Source organism: Dryas octopetala, chromosome 9 (genome assembly GCF_963921425.1).
Source record: "Dryas octopetala chromosome 9, drDryOcto1.1, whole genome shotgun sequence".
Lineage (NCBI taxonomy): Eukaryota > Viridiplantae > Streptophyta > Magnoliopsida > Rosales > Rosaceae > Dryas > Dryas octopetala.
This window is the reverse complement of record NC_141374.1, coordinates 18,509,032-18,532,062: the sequence shown is the minus strand read 5'-3', so window position 1 is coordinate 18,532,062 and position 23,031 is coordinate 18,509,032. Positions and strand designations below refer to the sequence as shown.

The 23,031-nt window shown below is 37.9% G+C and overlaps 5 protein-coding genes and 1 pseudogene across 5 annotated transcripts; 2 read left to right on the top strand and 4 right to left on the bottom strand.

Annotated features, from left to right (window-relative positions):
• Positions 1-1,079: 1,079 nt before the first annotated feature.
• Positions 1,080-3,451, bottom strand: LOC147275245 (endoglucanase 25-like). The gene is made up of 6 exons (XM_086228398.1): positions 3,061-3,451; positions 2,626-2,939; positions 2,055-2,525; positions 1,820-1,952; positions 1,568-1,740; positions 1,080-1,469 (listed from the first exon to the last, which is right to left on the bottom strand). The coding sequence occupies exons 1-6, from the start codon at positions 3,449-3,451 to the stop codon at positions 1,080-1,082; spliced, it is 1,872 nt and encodes a 623-aa protein (XP_086084524.1).
• Positions 3,452-4,930: 1,479 nt separating this feature from the next.
• LOC147275243 (LEAF RUST 10 DISEASE-RESISTANCE LOCUS RECEPTOR-LIKE PROTEIN KINASE-like 1.2) lies at positions 4,931-10,802 on the top strand. The gene is made up of 4 exons (XM_086256037.1): positions 4,931-5,801; positions 9,000-9,035; positions 9,148-9,408; positions 9,506-10,802. The coding sequence occupies exons 1-4, from the start codon at positions 4,991-4,993 to the stop codon at positions 10,399-10,401; spliced, it is 2,004 nt and encodes a 667-aa protein (XP_086112163.1). The 5' UTR covers positions 4,931-4,990; the 3' UTR covers positions 10,402-10,802.
• LOC147275244 (LEAF RUST 10 DISEASE-RESISTANCE LOCUS RECEPTOR-LIKE PROTEIN KINASE-like 1.2 pseudogene) lies at positions 5,863-8,973 on the top strand (annotated as a pseudogene).
• Positions 10,803-11,245: 443 nt separating the features above from the next.
• On the bottom strand, positions 11,246-12,852 carry LOC147275242 (uncharacterized). Its single transcript, XM_086227880.1, is given in 3 exon segments — positions 11,246-11,844; positions 11,846-12,382; positions 12,472-12,852. Coding segments are annotated over 3 exon segments (1,161 nt in total). The 5' UTR covers positions 12,601-12,852; the 3' UTR covers positions 11,246-11,349.
• An 804-nt stretch (positions 12,853-13,656) lies between these two features.
• On the bottom strand, positions 13,657-16,479 carry LOC147275241 (LEAF RUST 10 DISEASE-RESISTANCE LOCUS RECEPTOR-LIKE PROTEIN KINASE-like 2.3). Its single transcript, XM_086256038.1, has 3 exons — positions 15,593-16,479; positions 15,386-15,415; positions 13,657-14,882 (listed from the first exon to the last, which is right to left on the bottom strand). The coding sequence occupies exons 1-3, from the start codon at positions 16,404-16,406 to the stop codon at positions 13,774-13,776; spliced, it is 1,953 nt and encodes a 650-aa protein (XP_086112164.1). The 5' UTR covers positions 16,407-16,479; the 3' UTR covers positions 13,657-13,773.
• A 1,227-nt stretch (positions 16,480-17,706) lies between these two features.
• Positions 17,707-21,482, bottom strand: LOC147275240 (protein SAR DEFICIENT 1-like). Its single transcript, XM_086228586.1, has 6 exons — positions 21,281-21,482; positions 21,105-21,180; positions 20,427-20,982; positions 18,697-18,857; positions 18,381-18,575; positions 17,707-18,263 (listed from the first exon to the last, which is right to left on the bottom strand). Exons 1-6 carry the CDS (start codon positions 21,367-21,369, stop codon positions 17,913-17,915), a joined length of 1,428 nt encoding a protein of 475 aa, XP_086084712.1. The 5' UTR covers positions 21,370-21,482; the 3' UTR covers positions 17,707-17,912.
• Between the last annotated feature and the right edge of the window lie 1,549 nt (positions 21,483-23,031).

Sequence of the window (23,031 nt, the reverse complement as noted above, 5' to 3'; positions counted from 1 at the left end):
AAGATACTTAATTACACTTCTATATTGGGTTAGTATGCATCCCACCAAAACCCCACCCCCAGTATCTCCATAAATTATAATAACAAACACCTACATGATTATAAATTTTTGTATCAACAAGTCATATATCACTATCTCTAAGGACAATGCAACCAAATTAAGTTGCTGTTTTAAGGTTGAGACTCAAATCATAATCCAATCAATACATTAATTGTTAGTGATTGGTGGGGTACTTAAATGTGGAGTGTGTTAGAGGACTCACACGAAACCAACATGAATAGAAATGTTACCATTGTTTTCTTTTACTTGCCTTCACAAAAAATTTCATATATGTGCATTGTGCCAATCAATCAAGATTTTTTATTTCAGAAACAATGAAGATGGGGCCCAATTAATTATTAGTGGTAGAGAGGTAGCAATAGGATTGAGTTCACTCCCACATGACAATGACTCAATGAGGTTGACTCCTGGGCCAACTCTTATCTTTGTAGGACACAAAGAAGATAAGACCATTAGACATGTGTAATGTAGTATGTTATAGTACTGTGGGTCCATGAAGTGAGTACTCCTTGGGTTGGTTGGAGTTTGAGGCTTTGAGCTTTAATTTATAGCAACATCATTCAAAGGTAGTGTAGTGTAGTCCAGATCATAGCATATTCCAAAGGCATTTAAGAACAATTTACATCACAAAAACAACTGCAACCAAATTCAGTGAGAACAGTTCTCTCAATTCATCAGATGGTTACTGCCTTACTGGTGAGGGGGAAACATAGAGATTCAGAGCTCAACTTTGGGCCTGCATGGGTTCAGTAGGGCCATGGTTCTGTGCTTTTTTGGGCCTGTAGGGAGTAGGACCATGGTTCTGTGCTTTTCAGTTGCTGATGTTTCTTTCTTTATGTGGTTCTTGTCATTGCACTCAATCACAAACCTAAAGAAACAGAGCTAGTAAAGACTAAGAGTAATGTTATATAAGAATTCATTCAAAGATAAGTTTAATTATAATATGAGATGAGATGTATGCTGTTTGCATAAATATATATGTACTCATTAACATGATACATATGTTTTGGGGGAACTAATTACAGAACAATCTTATCAAAGATACCCATCTGGTCTATGCCCAAATTAATGCCAATGATTTTCTTAGAACTATGATGGGGAGGATCATGAAGTGCAATGAGTGCTGCAACTAAACCAGCATTGCCTGCAATGCTAGGCTCAGTGAACCCTTGTTTGTCCCTTTCATCTAAAAATTTGTCAAGTTGGTCTGGTCCTGCTACCATAGCTCCCAAAAGCAAATTTGGGTTTGGATCCTTTGAGGATTTCCATCTTTCTGCATCTTTGCAAGAGTAATGTTGACCATCCCAAGGGATTGATGCACTCCTATGGTGTACTTGGGTTGGAAACTTGTCTCCAAATCCTACCATGTAGCTCATCTTCATTGGATTATCTCCTAGAATGTAATTCACCTAAAAACAATACATAAATAATCAAAAATATATATGACTCATTCATTTTGGTATCACAGTTTGAAACCTGCATTGCCTATCTTATATGTAATACTTGCCTGAGACATGGAGAAATTGCGCAACATATCCAGTGAAAAGCCGAAGCTGATGCAACTCCCGCCGGAACTACGCAGAAGATCAAGGTAGTCACTGTACAATTTGCTAAGAAAAGATGCTGTTGCAGCAAACTGGAGAGGTGCCCCATAATCAGGCCTTTGAATGATCAACCCACCTGCACAAATGATAAAATAGCCACATTAGTCTCATAAATAACATTTTCCATATATCATTGATTGTAACTGCTCATCTACCTGGTGTCTTGCTAAAGATTTGAGAAGCAACATAAGAACACATGATGGACTCTGTCAAGTTGGATGATGCTTTTAAAGAAGCTTCATATGGGTAGCCAAGATCATGAAAAAATTGGAGACGCGTTAGCAAGACCTACAATATATATGTACTAAATAGTTATTGATCTAAATCCAGTACTAAGAGTTCAAAATTTATGTAACCTCATAAATTCCAAATGATTGCAATGCTAATTACCATGTTAGCCGTAAGCTTGTTGTTCCAATCGAAAATCCCTTTGTCAGAACTTGTTTCACTAGCCACTGCTGATTCAAAATTGTGTGTGGCATCTTTTAGATATGTAATGTTACCTGTAGCAAAAAACAACCAGGTTCCTCCCCAGACCAGTTCATCTTTGTAACCAGATGAGTTATAGAAGTTTCTAGAATCTCCTGCACAAGCATCAACCATAGTGTACATTCCTTGCTTAGTATCGGCTTTAGTTGCACTCCCAAATAGCTTCTCAGCTGCTCTGACTAATTCTCCTGAGTAAACATTGTCTTGTTTAAACACTAGTGAAGCAGCTGATAATGCTGCAACAATTTCCCCTGCTAGATCAGAAGCTGTGCTATCACAAATTGAAACAGGTCTCTCATAATCCATGTCTTCAGGTCTTTGCCAGCAGTTCATATCATTAGGAACCTTGGCATCTTTGTTGGCACTTCCAATCTAAATTAAAAAGGAAAAAAAAAAAAAAGGGAATGAACATTCGCACTATATGGTATTCAAGAAAAAGGATTATGGTACAAAATTTGTTCATGGGACTTGCCTGGGAATACAATATGGTATCTGAATTTGCATTGGGAGGAACAAAGAGTTTCAGCAAATAATCACTGCCCCATTTGATTATGTCCTTGACATGGTCAAGCTCACCAATATCAGCATATTTTTGGTGATATTCAATCACAGTCCAACTCAACAGGGTCATGGTATAAGCTGTAGGGAAACTGAACTTTACGTTGTTGCCAGAATCATAGAAACCACCCACAAGAATAGCAGGTTTAGTACTACTACTTGAGTTCCCATCTTGCAATCCTGAATCTCCTCGAAATTTTACCGGACTGTTATTGGGGTAATTCCCAGCTGAAAAAAAAAAGGAATTAATTCTTCAATGAGTACTTAAATGAAAAATTATATGACAATATGTATGTAAGTAATTGTTTCTAATTAATACAATGCATGATGGTAGAAAGTAACATAGTACACTTTTGAGCATCAAAGAAGGTTAGAGCTTGGTTCAATGCAAGTGTGAGATTCTTTGAAGGACCATGGTGGGCATGTTTGTGAGGCAAAAATTGTAGCAGTAAAATTAAGAGTAGGAAAGCAAAAACTGTTGAGGCAGAAATGTAAAGAAAACGTTTGAAGTACTTTCTATCTGTGATAACAAGATTGTAATCATAGGACTTAGAGAAGCGAGAAGGGATTGAATCAAAGGCCATGGTAGACTGAGGAATAAGGTTGAAGTCAATCTCTATAGAATTCCAGCGACTTGCTGAAGGAACCAGACGACGTGCCTCTGAAACTGTGTGGACGAACCTCACAGTCTCTAAGTCTGTTGCAGAAGTATGTGTCTGAGAACCTAGAGAAGATGGCATCGTTGTGAAGATTGCAGTGCCTAGCTAGCTAGGAGGTGTTGTATTAATGTCTCATTCATCAAATATGTATAGAAGCTAAAATATTATGAGGTTGAAGTTGATATAGTATAAAATTAGTTTTTGTTGTAGTAGTTATTCACAATGAAATTGTTTCTTGATAAAACAGAAGCATGCTCTGGCTAAAGCAGGACAGTTCGATGCTATCAAGAGACAAGAGGATAAGGAATAGTACTTCATGTAACAGTTTGATGCTTACTATACCAATATTATATTTTCAGAACTTGGCCGGCAATTTCCACCATTCAGTGCTTTCATTTTAAGAACAATTTACATCACAAACGAGTACTGAAAGAAAAATCAGGGACAACAACTTTCATCAAGTGGTAACTACTTACTGGTTAGTAACTTAGTACTCAACTTTGGGCCTGTTTGGGAGAGACATAGGAAAATGGGCCATAAATCTCTTAGCAGTTAACACCATGGGCCTATTTTGAGTTCTAAATTAAACATTCTCTAGCTAGTAATTTAACAGGGTTATGTTATATGCACCCACAAATCATTGACTATCACAACCTATGGGCCGTGACTGATTTTCTGACTCAAGTCAACAATCGGAATAAGTATGATATGTTCAGTTTAATACGATCATCAAGATGTCATGATTTGCAAGCTCGTCTTATAGTGGAAGCTATATATCTATATATACATATATGAGTACTAGTATATGGTGCGACTTAGATGACAGATATTATATAATAAAAAACCAGCAAGAGGAGATTGTTATAATGTTTGGACTATTCTATTAATTGGTTTGTCATCCGATCCAGATTTGTAATTCCTTTGTTTAATTTTTTTCCCTGAGGTGCTGCATAGGTTGCCTCGTACATTTGTTGAACATGATTGGGTTTGGACTTTTGCACCAGTAGACATCTTGACATAGTCATAGCGAGTCCTGCAGATAAATGAGAAAATGATCTGTAATTCAAATCAAATGTATATTTTCCTCTTCTAATAAGAGTTGACTTCAAACCATTCAAATCCTTTAGGGACCCTTGAAATAGTTAATTATACCCAAATTGCCCTGCTGTGCCTATCAACCCGGCCTCTTTGACATTCAGTAATAAATGGGCATGAAAATGTACCAATATGCTCTGCCTTGCATATGTGGTACATTTGTTTACATATATATCCTGCAGCCTCTTCCATTGAATGCAAATTAATTTCTCAGACAAAATGCATAGCAGAATATAGAAGTCAACAATAGCCATCTTTTACTCTCTCTCTCTCTCTCTCTTGAAAAACCCATGCACCAACTTAATTTCTTGGTCAAAGTAGATAATAGTCTGCCTCTTTGAACAACTATATATCACATATATATACAACAGTAGGTGTCCATCTCTTTCAATTCTTAATATGAACATGACCAATAACGTGCCGTAGACGCATTTTTTATTACTGATCAAAATATCTCTCTCGATCTGCACCCAATTCTCTAATTTATCTCTCTATAGGCTCTCTTATGAGCAGTACGTCGTACGCATGACTATGCCTAACCATCTCTTCCTAATCACACCCACCTTTACCATCTTCTACTTCATCATCACCATCTCGACCCCCTCTGCTCAGTGCGATGACCATCACGACTTCGCAGAGTGCAGCCGTCCGTACGATTGCGGTCGCCTTAAAAACATATCCTACCCTTTCTGGTCAGCCAGTATGAATCGATCCCAAAACTGCGGTCGCGGAGGCTACGAGCTCATCGACTGCCAAGAAGACAAACACCCTCTCATCAAAATCCAACAACAACAATTCCTCGTATTAAGCATTAACCCACAGCTCCACTTCGACACCATCACAATCGCTCGCCCCGATCTCTATGAAAGTTATTGCACCCAAAACCTCGTCAACACCACTTTGGATTACACACGTTTCGCCTACGTTCAAACGGTACGGAACCTCACTTTATACTACGGATGCTTGCCTCAGAATCAGAACGAGTCCATCCCAAACAATTTTACTTGCCACATCGATGGCACGATCAACAATGTTTCCTACTACGTGGACGATTCTCTGTCGAGGCTTTATTTTCCAAATCGGACCTCGTGCCACACCAAAATCCGAGTTCCGATATTCTGGCAGGGGTCTGAGAATGCGACGGCTGAGAATGCGACGGCGGAAGTGCTGCAGAAGGTTTTGAGAGAAGGGTTTGAGGTTGAGTTGAAGGCGGAGTGGGAACTGTGCAGGGCGTGCATGGCCTCAAAGGGCACGTGTGGCTCCAACTCCACCACCGACTCTTTTCTCTGCTTTTGCGGGGACCGACCTCATCATCCAACCTGTCCAGCTCCTCAAGGTATGCGTCTTCCATTCCTTCTTCTAATTAATATGCATGTCCTTCATTCACACTTTCAATTTCTTGCTTAATTAATTATATATTTTGTTAGTTGAGTTAATTAGTTTGTAATTATTGCACTACTTGATAGAAAAATTAGGCAAATTCTTGGTTAATAAGGCTGAATCTGATAATTAGTTAGTCAAAATTAGACCACTTCAAACAAAAATGGTAGAGAAATTCTAAGTTACATACATTGTCATTTGTCAATGGATGGACCGACCTCTGTATACAACTAAGTTTCAATTAAGTTGTATGTGCTTAATAAACCCTCCCCAAGTGAAGCTGGACATACATATATATATATATATATATATATGGCAGAAGGGGGTGCTGGTTTGACTGGTCCTATCAGTCTACGCCATCTGAACTCGTGGAACCTCGACCTTTAGAAAGAGGACAACGTACCCAGAAGTTCTGCAACATACTGGGGATGTCGTTCATTGGTACATGTATGCTTGTTTTGAATTTTGAATAAGTCAACGGTCCACGAGAGAAGCATGGAATTGAATATAGCCTCTGTCCCTTAATTTTCATTCAAATTTCAATAGCTAGTTCACACTTCACACCAACGTTAGAAATATATCAATTCGTCATCATCACGATTAATCTTATATATATATCATACATAACTGCTCCACATACTTTTCATACTTAATATTCATTCATTGTGTGCTTATTTTTCCTTCCATCCTTCAATGAAAGTTCTCTCTTGATAAAGATAATTTGATTTAAATGGTGCAAGATTGATATATGTTTATTAGCTAAAACAAGCACAACGAATTAATTTATTGTAAGTCATGAGGGAGTGACAAGATAAAATTTAGGATTATGATATATTATAAGTTCAATTTCGTCTAATATATTTTATATGTACCCCGAAATCAATTCTTGTATAGTATATGTGTTTTTATCCCTGAGTAAAGTATATATGTTATTAGGTCTTATACTGAGATGGCTGTGGGTTGGGCTTCATGAAAATCCACTAGTTGAACAATTAGGACTGGTTTTTTTGGGCTGAACAATAAGGACTGCTTGAGGTCAGTAAAAGAGTATACCCAACTCGAACCTTGAACAATTGAACTATTCTTGATCAAGGTTATACCTGTAAATTAATCATATATGTTGGATCACGTCACCTTCATGCTTAGATCAACATTTTCTCATTCTACTCTGTTACTTTTGAGGCATGCAATGCAAATTGCAAAACAAAAGAAGCCAAAGTCCATAGCTATATATTCTTTCTACACTTTCGGTTTAACCAACCAAATCCATGTATAGCTCTCACGCAAAGTCCTCCACCTCCACCGAATCATGAATCACTTTTTGGATCATCCCATCACTCATTTGTTGTATACATCAAAGGAGAAAACCCCTTTTTCCAATGGTTCACACTGTCTTCAACAATTCTAAATTTAATTAGATTGCCTAAGTTTTTTCTCTAAACCCTACCACAACCCTTAATCCCCAGATTTACCTCTTAGTTAACTAGAATTCTAAGGTATTTAGCATTGATTTTTCCAAGTCTCAATCCTTCTTCTACAATTGAAAGGTCAAAATTATGCCAATAATATGTACTTCACTAGATATCAATATCATCAAATAAATTAGTGTCGTGTCTATTTTTCTCTGACTATGAATTCCAAAGGTTGTCCAGAATTCCAAATCACCAAGAATATAGTTGAAAACGAAATGCTTGTAATGGTTTTGAATTTCCCAGCATTTGCTCAACTTTCTCTACGAAAAGTCTCTAAACTTTGAAAACGAAATCTTATTATGATTCTCTTGGCTGGTCCTTGTTTGACTACCTTCCCACCAAAAGCTATAATCATTTTCGAACCTTGCTGCTCCTTATGCAATGAAATAGTCCACTAGTTACGTTTAGCATGACATTGATGCACTACTATATTATCCTTCAGCCAAAGCCAAACCATACAAGTACATGTTCATTGGTATACGTATTTCCACAAAAAGATGGTCAGAACCTGTTTCTGAAGTCTTGCTTTCGGCCCATTTTGAAGAAACGAAAGTCTTTGCTGTTGCTTTAACCATTGTTTTGTTTTCCTCCTTTTCAAACTCCAATCATAGTCACAAACCAAATAATACCTACTACCAAGAATTTTCCACTATATGTTTAATTAATTTCTAACTTTCAGTTCACTATATGCTTTCTTCTCTGTTTTTCTCTCTGTTTCTTGATCATCCACCCCAAATGGATATCCTCCAAAGCTACTTCAAAGCCAATAAACCTTTCCATATATGCATTATTTCCATCATCTTCATAACCTTAGCCAAGCAAACCTTCTCTGTAGACCAAAACTATGAGGCCTGCAAGCCTCAAACATGTGGGAATGGTCCAAATATAAGCTACCCCTTTTGGCTTTCTGATAAACAAGAACCCTTTTGTGGCTACGCCAGCTTCAAGATCGCCTGCAATGACGAAAATCCAGTACTTACTATTTCCGACGATGATTATATCATCAAAGACATCTTCTACTCAAACCATTCATTTTTGCTGGCCAACGCTGCTGTGTATGATGATAAATGTCCACTTCCTCTACACAACTTCAGCCTTGATCGAACACCTTTCAATTATAGTTCTGATCCTACTGATTTTTCCTTCTTCTACAATTGCACCGAACAACCTAAGGAGTACATGCCTTCATACCCAATTGGCTGTGCTAGCAATGCCACCCATCATTCTTTTGCTACTTTTCACAAGGAGGTAGTGGAGCACATGAACTTTTCATTAGACTCATGCCAGTCTTTAGTTAACTTGCCTGTGGATGAGGCTGCTCGTGTGGATACCTTGTTGGAAATGAATTACACTGAAATCTTAAAGATGGGGTTCCTTTTGAATTGGACTGCACAAAATTGCAGCAATTGTGAGAGAAGTGGTGGGCGTTGTGGATTCATTAAAAATGAATTTGTCTGTTTTTGCAGCGATCGACCTCATGTCAAAACCTGTAATGATGGTACTTCTGTAGTTTCATTTTCACCTTTTAGTACTTCTGTAGTTTTTTGTTTGTAGATAGCAATAATGTTGAAGTTAATTTGCATATTCTATCAGCACTTACAGTTTGGTTTTTTCCGCCCCTAATGATTAATTTGTATGAATTATTAAATTCTTAGAATTCTGCTTCTTGATTGCTTTTGCAGACAGTAACTGGAACTGGAAAAGAAAGGTTGTAGTAGGTAATCTATCAACAATCCTTGTTCTCTTCAGTTCTTCAATGTTTAACTGCATTTCCCAATTAGATTCTATTCACTCTTCATCTAATTATCAATTGCAACCCCTTGTCCCCAGGTGTTTGCTCAGCTGTTGCTACTGTGGCCATAATGTGCCTTATTTTCTTTATATACCAACGCCGACAGAGAAAACAATATGCTCCATCATACTTTGTATCTCGAAGCATCTTTTCTAATACTTCTTCCAGGAATGATACTGAGAAGGGTAGTACCTACCTTGGAGTCCAGTTGTTCAGCTATAAGGAACTTCAAGAAGCAACTAACAATTTTGATTCAGACAAAGAACTTGGTGATGGAGGCTTTGGCACAGTGTATTATGGTAAGAAACCAAGAACCAACACCCTTTACCCTTAAGATCACAAATTGTTGTTGATCATTTTATGAACCTCCTTGTTCTTTGTAAATTTCTTATACAGGAAAGGTCCGTGATGGGAGAGCTGTTGCTGTCAAGCGTCTATATGAAAACAATTACAAGAGACTTGAGCAGTTCATGAATGAAATTGAGATTTTAGCCCGCCTTCGCCACCAAAATCTTGTCTTACTCTATGGTTGCACCTCTCGCCACAGCCGTGAACTCCTTCTTGTATACGAATATGTTCCTAATGGGACTCTTGCTGATCATCTTCATGGTGAACGAGCAAAACCTGGTGCATTGTCATGGCTTACTCGAATAAATATTGCCATAGAAACTGCAAGTGCATTGTCATATCTTCATGCATCTGAAATCATCCACCGTGATGTGAAAACCAGTAATATTCTCCTTGACAACAATTTCTGTGTCAAAGTAGCAGATTTTGGACTATCTCGGCTCTTCCCCACAGATGTCACTCACATCTCAACTGCCCCTCAAGGGACTCCAGGTTATGTTGATCCTGATTATAGCCAATGCTACCAGCTTACTAGTAAGAGTGATGTCTATAGCTTTGGGGTGGTCTTGATTGAACTCATATCATCATTGCCTGCTGTTGATATCGCAAGGCATAGACATGAGATTAATTTGTCAAGCATGGCTATCAACAAGATTCAACACCATGCATTGCATGAGCTAGTAGACCCATGCCTGGGATTTGAATCAGACTATAGAGTAAGAAAAATGATAATTGCAGTGGCGGAATTAGCATTTCAGTGCCTGCAAAGTGAGAAGGACATGAGACCTTGTATGATTGGTGTGCTAAATGAACTAAATCGGATACAGAGCAAGGATTTTAGTAAAGAAAAGGCAGAGGAGATTGATATTGATATTTCAGGTTATGGTGTTGTGTTGCTACAGAGTGATCCACTGCCACATTCACCAGATTCTGTGACATTATAATGGATTAGTGGATGTAACACCAAATGGTAGTGGTTGAAGTTTTTACTTGTCATTTATCTAAGTTTACCAAGAGCATAGCAAAGAGAATACCGTTCTGGTACCTTCCACAATACCCCAAAAGATGATGACTGTCATTTTCTTTTCATCTACTAAACATGTGACTTGTTGAATGAGATGTACATATATGGTGTGAGAGCTGACAGGGGTATGCTAAGGTCCATGTATAGCGCAATTAGGCTACATGATTAATCTGTATTGTTTCGACTCACTCATATTTGTAACAATTTAATTGTTTTATTTGTTATATGGGTTGTCTATGAGCAAGTCATCTAATAAAATGGAGGGTGATCGAAAATGTTCCTTGCTTTTTAGCACAAGGATCAGATCTCCTCCTCTGAATTTACCTCTAAGGTAAAACAATTCATCCATCAATGTTAACTTTTTGGTAGATAAGCAAGTCTGATTATAGTGACAAAATATACAAACATACAAAGAGCTCACAGCAAGTAAATTAAGTAGATAACTTCATTGGTACAAGCAAGGCCCCAAAATGAATAAAACTGACAGAAGGCAAACAACCTTAACAGAACTCAAAAACAAACTACATGCCAATTGCAATGTTGATGAGTGAGAATATCGGAGCTGAAACTCCAATACGCTTCTAAGATAGAACCTGCAGCTCTCTCCTCAATCTTATTACTGGGATATATGTTCAGTGATTCATACTCAAAAAGTGAGAAGTATACAAAAATGTAGCTTCCCAAGTTCCATTTTTGTTGGCAGATGGTTGTTAGTGCATGAACTTGATCTTGGTGCAAAATTTGATTATAGAATGACAGTTATTTATGTCTCTCTATGCTGTGCATTGTAATGTGTTGGTGAATATATTTTGTAGGTCTTTAACTTTAGTTATCATAACGAGCCAAATCATTACACAAAAATTGTGGCTTACTCAGGCACCCTCCATTTATTGTATATATAGTACAAGTAGGTAGCTAGGAGGATAAATGATGGGTACTTAGATTCTTTTTCCTCTCGATCTTTAACATGGAAAGCCGCGGTCACAGCTTCACGGATCCTTGAACCCTGATAGCCTGACCCTGGAGCCACTCTTGCACCCAGCCTAAAAGTTTTGCTCCTAATCCAGCTCGAATTATCTGTAAACACATTATCTCGATTAATTGTTGCAACCCCATCGCTCAAAGTGACAAGTACTTCCCCATTGAGCAAGGGTCGTCTGCCGGTTCGTTCAGGCCCCAAGATGTTGTTATCAAATTCCTCACTAGTCCAATTGTGGTCAGACCGAAAGAAGTCCCCATCAAGAACTACAATTTCTACTTGGATTGGATGGGATAGAGATATTGGAACCATTTGATCACCAAATTTACCCACAAGCAGGATTTGAAGTGGGTTGTTTTCTTCATCTGCAATCTAGCTCGCTTTCAGTAAATATTGTGGCTGAAAGGTTCTTACTAAAAACTAGCTCTAAGTTTGATGGTTCTAATGCTGCCTGCAAGGTTCGGATTCGCTCCATCAAGATGTTATTCTTATGATCAATGGCGTAGTTTCGGTTCCTAGTTAGTCTTGAACCAGCCAAACAGATAAGAAAGATGGCAGGAAAAAGGGATAGTTTGAAAGGATTATTCGCATGCCGAATGAAGCAAATATACTGAACTATGGAGCAAAGGCACTGAAACGTGCCAGCAACTAATCCAAAAATGTCAGGAAGAGTACCGAAAAGTGTGTTTCGAGGAGGTGGATAGTAAAACCATGGCATCTTTCCCCACCTCCTCCATACAACTCTTTCCTTTTTACCTTTGTAAATGAGCTCCCACATGGAAGTGAGTAGAGCTGCAATACCCAACAGCATACCAAATAGTGCATAGTGGGGTTTACTTGGAGAAGAAGCCTGATCAAAAGCAGCTGACATAATCTCTAGGGTGAGGTTAGTGAGTAAAAATACCCACTCTGCTGAAGTATCCTACAGATGAAAGAGGTCTATCAAGAAATATGCAATGGAAAAAGTTGGCTTTGGCTTCACTACCTATGTTTATGAGTTAGGATCACTACCTTTATTGGCTCGTCATAGACATTAGTGATGTTGTGCAAATGTTCTGTAAAAACCTCACCCCTGAAAGTTGGCTCAGAAGAAGACTCTCCACGAGTATTCTCAAATTGTGATCCAGTTGTTCTCTCCATTTCCACAGCTCAAGATCATCTGCTTTTTTTTCCCCTTCAATTGTCTGATTTCCAACCCAACCCACATGAAAGAAAAATAAAAAAAAAAAGTGCTATGGGCTTAACAAAGTCCCAATTCGTGTAAAAACAGAGTTGAAAACCCGCGTCAAAAAAACCACAGAGACTCAAAGTAATGGTCTAATATTTTGACTAAAGAATTTAGAGAAGAGGAAGAAGGAATAGAAAGGAATAATGAAGGACTAGAGAAGTGTGTAAAATTGATTGCCACGAAAGAAAAAGAATTTTTTCAATGAATGATGCGTACAGTACTCCAAATATATGAGGGTTTTAGACTTTTAGTACAGGAGAAGTATAGCATATTCTCATATTTGATGATGGAAAATCATTTTCGTAATAGTAGAAAAATAAACACAGGGTAAAGAAGTAGTGGTGGTGACTGTATGGCAGAATTCTGACTCACAGTCAAAGATATTTTTAATAGAATATTCAAGATGACTGATAACTCCAGGTGCTCTGTGATTGGGTGGCGTCTTCCATGCGCATGTCCCAAACATTAATATGCCCCATTCATGTTTTGTGCGTATATTAAGTAAAATTTTGGGTATGGAAAGAATATTTTAGGGTATAAATAGTATAATTCTTAAACATTTCTGATGTAGCTTCAAAAAGGATATTTTAGGCGAAAATATCCTTTATAATTTACTTAAAAAAACAAAAATATCTTATTTTTAACAGAAAAATTGACAGACTTAGACGGAGATGGATAGTGCAAATTTTTTTTTAATTCAAGTAGTAATTTGTTACAATCTTTTATTTATGTGGTAACTTATAAATCGGGGTATAATTTGAATGGGTGATTCATAAAAAACCCACTTCCTTTATTTGATTGATAAATCTTCCTTGGAGATTGATATTTCAGTTAATGGTGTTGTGTTGCTACAGAGTGATCCACTGGCACATTCAGCATCAGATTCTGTGACACTAAATTGGATTAGCAGGTCTACAACACCAAATGGTAGTGGTGTTTTCCCTGGCAACATATTACGAATTTACAATAACATTGTAAATAATTTATTTGCTATTAAAATAGAATCTGACTGAATTTTTCTTGCATAAAAATCACATCTCTTCTGACATATAACAAAATTAATTCTGTTCTAACGGACAATGGTATTAACTTAAAATAGATATGGTGGAAGATTCTGCTGGTGATCTTACAGGAGAAGATAGGACAGGCTTTGGTGGTATTTGCAAGGCTTCAATGCTTCCTTCCAACATTTCAATCACTTTACTCATGGATGGCCTGTCTGATGGCTTTGTCGGTATGCACCACAACCCCACTATAATCATCTTCCTTGCAAGTTCATTTTCCTCTTCGGTCATAGGATTGGGAAATCCTAAATTGCTGCCCTGTTCAAGGCGCTTATAAACAAAATCCGGAAAATAGATATCACTGGTGTGGCTCATTCGAACATCATTGTTCTTTCTTCCTCCAACCATCTCCAGAATCATCATTCCATAACTATAGACATCGGACTTAACAGACACTGCTCCAAAGTTTCTACAGAACACTTCTGGAGCTATGTACCCAATTGTTCCTCTAGCATCTGACATTGATATGATACTCTCCTTCCTCAAGAAAAGTTTAGAAAGCCCGAAGTCTGAAATTTTCGGGCAAAAATTTTCATCCAAAAGAATATTATGTGGTTTTATGTCAAAATGCAAAATTCGTGTGTTGCACCCACGATGAAGGTAATCGAGCCCTCGAGCTATCCCACAAGCAATTTCGAAGAGTTTTTCCAATTCCAACAGTGGAGTGGTTTTCAAAGGATTGTTTTTGCATATGAACTTCTCAAGTGATCCGTTGGACATGAACTCATATATGAGAGCTCTTTTCTGACCTTCAAAGCAATACCCCAAAAGAGTGACAACATTAACATGGGAAGTTCTACTAATGGTTGCAACCTCATTAACAAGGTCCTGACCATTCCCTTTGGATGCCTTAAGAACCTTCACAGCCACAGGACGACCATCCAGTAGCCTACCTTTGTACACATCACCACAACCTCCTTGACCCACTTTATCATTAAATGAGTTGGTCATTTCTCTGATATCCGAAAATTTGTATCTTTTTCCTGCTAGAGGTCCATCATTCGGAATGAAGTCTTCAAGATCTTGATCGGGATATATGAATGATGGAGCATATTTTTTTCGGTTGCGACGTTGGTATACAAAGAAAATAAAGCACATTATAGCCACAATAATAACAGCGTAGCAAAAACCTGTGGACAGGGAAGAGATAAAAGCTAGGTTGTAATATATGGATAGCTGAATGAGGAGTGTGATAAAATTTGAGCATCCAACCCAAAACCAATTGGCAATGGGTGTAGAGGCTCAAAACTTATAAGCACATATGCTAAGCCTTAGTTTTCCGATGTGGGATATTGCTCCACATTACTCTCAACACGCCCCCCCACGTGTGGCGATATTTTGAGCCTTACACGTGAACAAATTATATTGGGTGACGTGGGAGCACGTGTGACCGTTGGGCCTTACACGCGGATAACCAAGCTCTGATACCATGATAGAATTAGAGCATCCAACCCAAAACCAATTGGCAATGGGTGGAGAGGCCCAAGACTTATAAGCACATATGCTAAGCCTTAATTTTTCGATGTGGGACATTGCTCCACATTACTCTCAACAGAGTGAACATAATCTAGCTGGGAAAAGTAGTAAAACATTAAAGAACTGAAGCAATTAAAAGGGTTGTAAATAATTTTACCAACGACAATTTGCCAAAGCCACTTATTGCCTGCAAAAGCAAACGAAGAGAATATTAATTAGCTATACAACTATCTAAAGTAAGCTTCTTAAAAGTCAAGATATTATTCCACACACAAGTAGATCAGCCTAAACCTGCCAATTAAGCAAGAAATTAAACTCTGGAATAAGAAATTAAATTAAGAAGGAATGGAACATGCTTAATTACCATTTAGAGTTGGACACGTGAGATGATGAGGTCCGTCCCCACAAAAGCAGAGAAAAGAATCCGACGTGGAGTTGGAGCCACACGTGCCATTTGAAGCCATGCATGACCTACACATCTCCCACTCCGCCTTGTACTCAACCTGAAACCCTGCTCTCAAAACCTGTTGTAGCACTTGTGCTGTCGCGCTCTCAGCAGACATAACAGCAAAACTCGGCCAGAGTATCGGAACCCGGATATCGGTCTGGCATGAGCTCCGATTCGGATGAGGAAGCCTCGACAGCCAATCATCTGCAAAGTACGCGACATCGCCGTCGGTACCATCCATTTTGCATGTGAAATTATTTGGAATTGACTCATCCTGAGGCACGCAGCCATAGTAGAGAGTGAGGTTTCGAACAGTTTGAACATAAGCAAAACGGTCGTAGTCCAGAGTGGTGTTGACGAAGTTATTGGTGCATGAAGTTTCATAGAGATCGGAGCGAGCGAGTGTGATGATGTGGAAGTGACTAATGTTCAGTACCAGGAAGTGTTGTTGTTGGATTTTGATGAGAGGGTGTTTGTCTTCTTGGCAGTCGATGAGCTCGTAGCCTCCGCGACCACAGTGTTGGGGTCGATTCATACTGGCTGACCAGAAAGGGTAGGATATGTTTTTAATCAGACCGCAATCGTACGGACGGCTGCACTCTGCGAATTCGTGATGGTCATCGCAGTGAGCTGAGGGAAGGGTGCTCAAGATCATGAAGATCAAGATGGTGATGATGGGTCTTATTAGGATGGGCGATTTGATCAAGAGATGCCATTCGTACAAACTCATGGGAGAAAATAATTGGGGGAGACCGGAAGAGAGATTTAAGTTTGGTCAGTACTACTACACTGATTGAATATTGATCAGTTAATAAAGTCCATATAAAACGTTAATTATCTTGTTTTTTCATGAGATGGTCATCTTAGAACTTTCAAACAGCCACAGACTATTGACTTCTTGCACCTTACTCGATTCACAAGTTAGATCTATGTCGATCTTTTCAATTTTTTCTAACAAGTGAGTTATAGTTTTGCCATATATCATCATTTAACAGTTTAACTATTGATTAAGTTAGACAGATGAAATGACAGAAATTAATTTGTAAATCGAGTCAAATCTTGAAAGTGTAAAATCTAATTTACAAGGAAGGCGGATTTCTTAGAATTTTCTTGCATGTAAATGAGAGAGTGACAAAATAGAACAAATAAAAACTTTTCAAAGATCCTCTGATTTTTTTTCTTCAATTGTCTGATTTCCAACCCACCCCAGATGATAAGAAAAAGAAAAAAAGAAAGTTGTATGGGCTTATCAAAGTCCCAATTGGTACTATGAAAGAAAGAAGCTAAGCTTGAGAGAGATTTTAGGAAAGGAAATAATGGAAGAGAGAAAAAAGGGGTCATAGTGGGCTAGTTTCACTTCTGAGCTCCCTCACGACAAAGTAATGGTCTAATATTTTGACCACACAGATGAGATATGACTAGCATTCAAATTTAAATGTGTCCGTACAAAACGCGCCATTTACGAAGGATCGACGGAGATGCCCCGAGACAACTCGCGACAACGACAAGCATGCGGTGCGCCTTCGAAAAAGTAATGGTCTAAGACGATCCCACACTCCCTGGGACGGAGAAGAGGGTACGCCTGTAAATTCACTCTTCGATCAACACTTTTTGTCCACTTCAACATTGGCCCAGCTTCTTACCAAAAAAAAAACATTGGCCCATCTAATCTACGATAAACAGGCCCAAATCAATTCATATGTGAGACTTGCCTAAATAATGAGGCCTATCATTTCATATGTGAGACTCAATAAAAATTGGGCCTTCGGATCCAAATCATAGAATTGGTTCGGACTTTGGATCCGGATCCTCTCCTTTTTTTTTTCAATCACTTGATTTTTAGATCTATATATTGTTTGTTTTATATCTGTTTGTTTGTGTTTGACCTAACATTAACTATTGGATTTATATTACATAGTTAGAATTAAAACAAGACAAACGTTCAAAATAAATACATCCGAAGATGTTATAAAATCCTTACCATTCTTTCAATTTTTATCCCAGCTCATTCATATAGAACTAGACCCATATAGCATCAAATCATTCATTCCATGTAAGAAAGTTGAGGAAAACAATCAAGAAGAGTTGGGAATAGTATTTTCCTAATACATCACTCTCTAGGGTGGCCTATATATAAAAGCAGTACCTCCACATGTATACATATTTACATATACAAGCTAGTTTACAACATTTGAGGAACTTTAGATGCAAATAGTCAACCCTAGATCAACACCCATTAATTTCCTAAATCACCATCTGAAGAAGACTGATCCGAGATGCTACACTTGATGATATTTTCCGCTAGTGGGCTGAAAAAGGATGTGTTTATGTGCCAATTATGATCACTAGTAGTGCACTCAAAGTTGGTGTACCCCATATTCATAGATTTATCAGCAGCTGCTACATGATGCCCATTTTGGTCATGGAATGCTCTTATTATTGCCTGAGGAGGAGGGTTGGGATATTGGTCCACTACATGTTCACCTTGTGTGAGTAAAGCAGTAGTCTCATTATTCAACATTGCATCCACCTCTTCCAAGGTATTCCAGTTTGCATATGCTTCCTTCACCAAATTCTCAATATAGGTCTGCCAAAATGCCAACACAATAAATAACTAACATGGAATAATTAAGAGAGAGAGAGAGAGAGAGAGAGAGAGAGAGAGAGAGAGAGAGAGAGATTGATCTTGTACATGAACTCATACCCTATTAATGTTGCTTAGGTCCCGCATAGGAAAATTTTCTCCATTAATTACAGCCCTCAACACTTGACATATGGGATTCAAGAAAATGGCATAATGAGAGCCCCGGAAAATGTACATTTTGTTACCCATGACGCATGTTCTGGCATGTTTTACTGTTACTTCCCACATTTTTTCTGACATTCCAACGCCTACAATCTGGTAAGTTAAATGTCATTTAAACAAAAAAAAATATTAAGCATGTTCGTATGAAGATAAATTACTTATATATACTTAATTGAAAAAAGGAAAGTGCATGAATGTACAAATAGATATATACCCCTCTAAGCTTTGATCGGTCAACTACGAACAACTTCATGAAGTCTTGGACAGTGTTGATGTGCTCTGAGGCTAGCTTCTTGTGAAAAGCTCCATCCTTGCCAATCTTCTCCAGGCGCCAAACTTCATCTTCCAACATTGGTGGATGATGCTTCTTGTACACTGCACATGATCACCACAATATGGATTTAGTTAGTTGCTAGTTTTAATTAATTAGTTAAGTAATGTCATTTATATTTTGGGGAATAGGAATATTTTATGCAGGCATGTAACTCCAAAGGAGTATGAAATTTGGCCCCACCATAAAGAAAAATACGCTTCATTGTGCAATCCAGAGTTACGAGCAATCAAAGACAAATCAAATCGAACCTCTTTGGCTCTTTCGCTTTAACTTACTTGAATATTGACTTGACTTGATTAAATATTGCCATATTGGTAAAAAGGCTACAAGCTATATAAAGAAAAAGCATAAAAGGTGTTACGGATATTTTGTAACTCTTTTTTTTTTTTGGGCCAGGATATATTTTGTAACTCTATTATGTAATATTCAATTATTCATGATAAATGATAGGTACGTACGTTTCCAATACCATTGACCCGAAAAGCACTTAACCATTGACCCAAGTCGTGCCGGCCAAACGCGTAAAGGGAAGTACAATTATTGGACAAAGAAATGCTTTGGCCCCTTTTGGACCATACATATGCTGATCAAGTGATCATGAACATCGACCTCTTCATCAAAAACTACTAAGTAGCAGATGCAAAACTGTCGGCTGTTTGTTGACTCAAATAATTCACTTGTTTAATTTGTTTGACATGATGCATTGATGCATGAAAGGGAAATTCTCGTTCGATCTATTTAGATTATGCCCATAATTAATGGTTCCATTCTTGATCTCATTACTAGCTCTAAATTAAGGTGACCCATTTATTTACTTAAAAACGCAGCTAGCCTGACTCACTATGTGTGAACATGACCTCTAATTTCTCATAATTAATCATGTCACGAGACAATTAATTAAAGCAAAATTCTTCACAAGAAGATGATCAATTTAAACAGTGATGATAATTTAATTGACTACTTGTTATGGTTGACATCAATAAGCTAGCTATTAAGAGAGAAGGGTCCCAACTAAATTCACAGGTTTTTAGGGCAAATTAATAAATACTTGTGTAGGTATATATATTCTAGCTAGCTACCAAATTGGTTTATAAAACAAGGTTTACAATAATTTATATCAATACTGTAGTGCTATATGGTTGGTAAGGTACTAAGGTCGTGATAAGTTTTCTTTCCTGGGTCTGGACTCTAGCTAGTATAAAGAGTAGTAGATGTTAGCAGTAGTTGTAAGAGGAATAAATTAAACTCAACTAGTATCAACTCTGAATAAATTAATTAGGGTCAAGCTTCAAGTTTACCAGAATCAATTTGGTGGGAATCTGTGCAGTGATTTAATTTGATTAATTATTGTCATAAACTTTAAGCAGGCATCAGTTATGGGAAATAGATCGATTATCCTAATCTACCATTAATGGAAATGCCTTATCATCGATCATCATGAACATTATGTTGTACCAAAAGGTGAAATTATGAATCCATATGACACAAGTAGGAAGATATATGCATGTTCAAGTGACATGGGAATTAATTAAAGTAATAAATGGATCCCAAGTTGAACTTATATGTAAGAAAGAAAAAAAAAGGCATGAAGATATATAGAGTATACATACATTCTCCGCGATGATCTTTAACAACGAAAGCTTGAGTCATGGCTTCCCGGATCCTTAAACCCTGATAACCAGTGGCCGGAGCCACCCTTACACCCAACCTAAACTTTCGGCTCCGAATCCAGCTGGAATTGTCGGTGAACTCGATATCTCCAATGGTGGCAAACCCATCTCTCAAGGTGACATTCACATCTCCAGTGAGCAAAGGTCGCTTCCCAGTTCGCTCCCTCAAGATGTTGTTCTCAAATTCTTGACTCGTCCAATTGTGGTCTGGCCTAGGGAAGTCGCCATCAAGAACAACGATTTCTATTTTGATCGGAACCATTTGGTGATGTTGACCATGACTACTACTCTTGTCGACGAGGAGGATTTGAAGTGGGTTGCTATCTTGGTCTGTTATCTTGCTTGCAGTGAAGATTGGGAGGGAGAGGTTCTTCCCAAAAACTAGTTCTAGGGTTGCTGCAGGTTCCAGTGCTGCTTGGATTCTCAGTGATGGTGAGCTTGTCAAGGACCGTGATGAGTAGGATCGTCTTAGAACGTTGTCCACCTCTTCACTCACCTGATCAAATTAAGGATCGATGCTTTTAATTAGATAATAATTAGTTAAATTAATTAATTAAGCAGGATTTGCAAGAGCATAAACTAATTATACATATATAGATAATAGATTCATCAACGTACCACTCTTCGAAGCAAAGGCTCCAAGGATGAGAAAAGGTTTTGCATGGAGTTCACCAGAACCACTTCTCCAATCACACTGCATGTCAATTAAGAAATATATAGTCCCTAATTAAGTAGTTAAAATCAAGCATATATGCAGTAGTAAATATTCATAGATGGAGTCACGATAGACATACGAAGCGAAAGAAGGTCTAGGTCTCTTCCGTTTGTCAGTTGGCTGATCTTGGTCGGATTCGGCATCATTAAAAAACCGTTTGGCGGCCATTTTAATTGCTGAAAAATATTGATTCCCTGCAGAGATCGAGAGATTGGAGAGAGAGAGAGAGAGAGGTTGAGGATATGAATGAGGAGGGTTTAGGAATGAGAGATCGATGGCGTGGCTTTATGTACGTAATTAGTAATATAATAAAAAATGAAAGAAGTTTCTTGGAATGGCAAAGGAAACAGCTAGGTAAGGAGAGAAACCAAGTGACCAAGGAGCACATGACGAACCACTCTTGACGTCAACCTCATTAATTATAAATTAAATTCATTTGCTTCAAAAATAAATTGAAAACCCAGTTCAAGTACTAGTACTTCACTCCATCCATCTGTCTCTCTTAATTTGGTCATATACGGTTGAGATCGATGCATCTATCGTTATCAAACCTACTATATATCAACCATTAGATCTATTTTGTATGAGTAGGACGTGTATATGCTGACCAACAATAAATAAAAACAGACCAATTTTGTATGTATATGGAAATGCTGACTCGACGTGTATATGTTACTTTGGTCAATAACTGCATTTCTCAGAAGCATGTAGGAGTAGGACCCTTAAACGGTGGGTCCAAACTCACCAACTCAATCATTTTAAACACGAACTAGCTAGCTAGTTCTAAGTACTACATGCTCCATTTTATGCCAGTTAAGGGAATAATTAGGGAGATTAATTAATTCTGTTTAGTAGGTGGGGACGTGGGGTGGGGTAAATTTCAGACGAGTTTTGGAAGTAAAATGACCCATATTGTGTAATATAGTGATCGATCACTTTTTGATTTCAGAGCATATATGTTAAACTTTTTCAATCATTTATTTTTTAATTTCTATTCCTTGTTAAAAATTTATCTAATTTGAATACACCTGTCGTATATATTGTAATAGTTCATCAGAATTTAGAAACAAAAGGTAGATTTTTTTTTTTTTTTTTTGAGAAGATAATAGAGGTGGAATTAATTGAACAAAATTTAGATATGAGCATTACAGTAGTCCATTGGCTATAGTTGGGTCAACTAAATTCTTTTGAAGCTTGGCAGCAGTTTCGCAAGCAAACTGGGCCCAGTGGCCAGTGGGTCACTCTGACTCTCTCCCTGTTTCCCACTAGACATAAAGTTATAACTTATAAGCCATAAGTCATAACTCAGCAAATCCCAAGCGCACTGCTAATCCGAAAACCCCAATAAAGTTCGCAGAACCAACCGCACTAATTCCTCTGGGCACTCTACATGTTTGACGTCTGAATATTCTTTTTTTCGGCCACTGACGTGAGACGTCTGAATATTCAACAAGTTTCAATTCATAATTAACATATTATTTGGGCTTCTCCTAATTAAATGTAAAAATGGGCCAGCTCAACCCAAATTCAAAACTTTTGAGTCCAGGGCTTGGGCCTGACAGAAACTATCGAGTTTTAAGAGGAGAGAGGATGGGCCCAGTCCCTAGCCCAATACAAATTATGGTTCAGGTTTCGTTAAGAAGAGGATGGTGCATAATGAAATGGGGACATCCGGACATGGATGAAACTTGAGTCATGTACGTACAAGAAGAGGAAGGTACAAATATCAAATTTTATCACATTTATTGGGGGTTAAATCAACTTATACACCTCCCATTACCCCGACAATAAATTAACAAACAATTTCTTTCTACCATGAACAGTTTGAAC

Bases quoted from the DNA above. Each gene is read 5' to 3' on its own strand.
- LOC147275243 (XM_086256037.1), top strand. From the start codon at position 4,991: ATGACTATGCCTAACCATCTCTTCCTAATCACACCCACCTTTACCATC. The intron at 5,802-8,999 runs GTATGCGTCTTC...TTGCTTTTGCAG, and splicing joins AACCTGTCCAGCTCCTCAAG to ACAGTAACTGGAACTGGAAA. The intron at 9,036-9,147 runs GTAATCTATCAA...CCTTGTCCCCAG, and splicing joins GAAAAGAAAGGTTGTAGTAG to GTGTTTGCTCAGCTGTTGCT.
- LOC147275240 (XM_086228586.1), bottom strand. From the start codon at position 21,369: ATGGCCGCCAAACGGTTTTTTAATGATGCCGAATCCGACCAAGATCAG. The intron at 20,983-21,104 runs GTACGTTGATGA...TAATTTGATCAG, and splicing joins AGCCTTTGCTTCGAAGAGTG to GTGAGTGAAGAGGTGGACAA. The intron at 18,858-20,426 runs GTATGTATACTC...GATCATGTGCAG, and splicing joins TAAAGATCATCGCGGAGAAT to TGTACAAGAAGCATCATCCA.
- LOC147275245 (XM_086228398.1), bottom strand. From the start codon at position 3,451: ATGCCATCTTCTCTAGGTTCTCAGACACATACTTCTGCAACAGACTTA. The intron at 2,526-2,625 runs GCAAGTCCCATG...TTTTTAATTTAG, and splicing joins ATACCATATTGTATTCCCAG to ATTGGAAGTGCCAACAAAGA. The intron at 1,741-1,819 runs GTAGATGAGCAG...TCATTTGTGCAG, and splicing joins AATCTTTAGCAAGACACCAG to GTGGGTTGATCATTCAAAGG.
- LOC147275241 (XM_086256038.1), bottom strand. From the start codon at position 16,406: ATGAGTTTGTACGAATGGCATCTCTTGATCAAATCGCCCATCCTAATA. The intron at 15,416-15,592 runs GTAATTAAGCAT...TTGCTTTTGCAG, and splicing joins CACGTGTCCAACTCTAAATG to GCAATAAGTGGCTTTGGCAA. The intron at 14,883-15,385 runs GTAAAATTATTT...CCCTGTCCACAG, and splicing joins GCTTTGGCAAATTGTCGTTG to GTTTTTGCTACGCTGTTATT.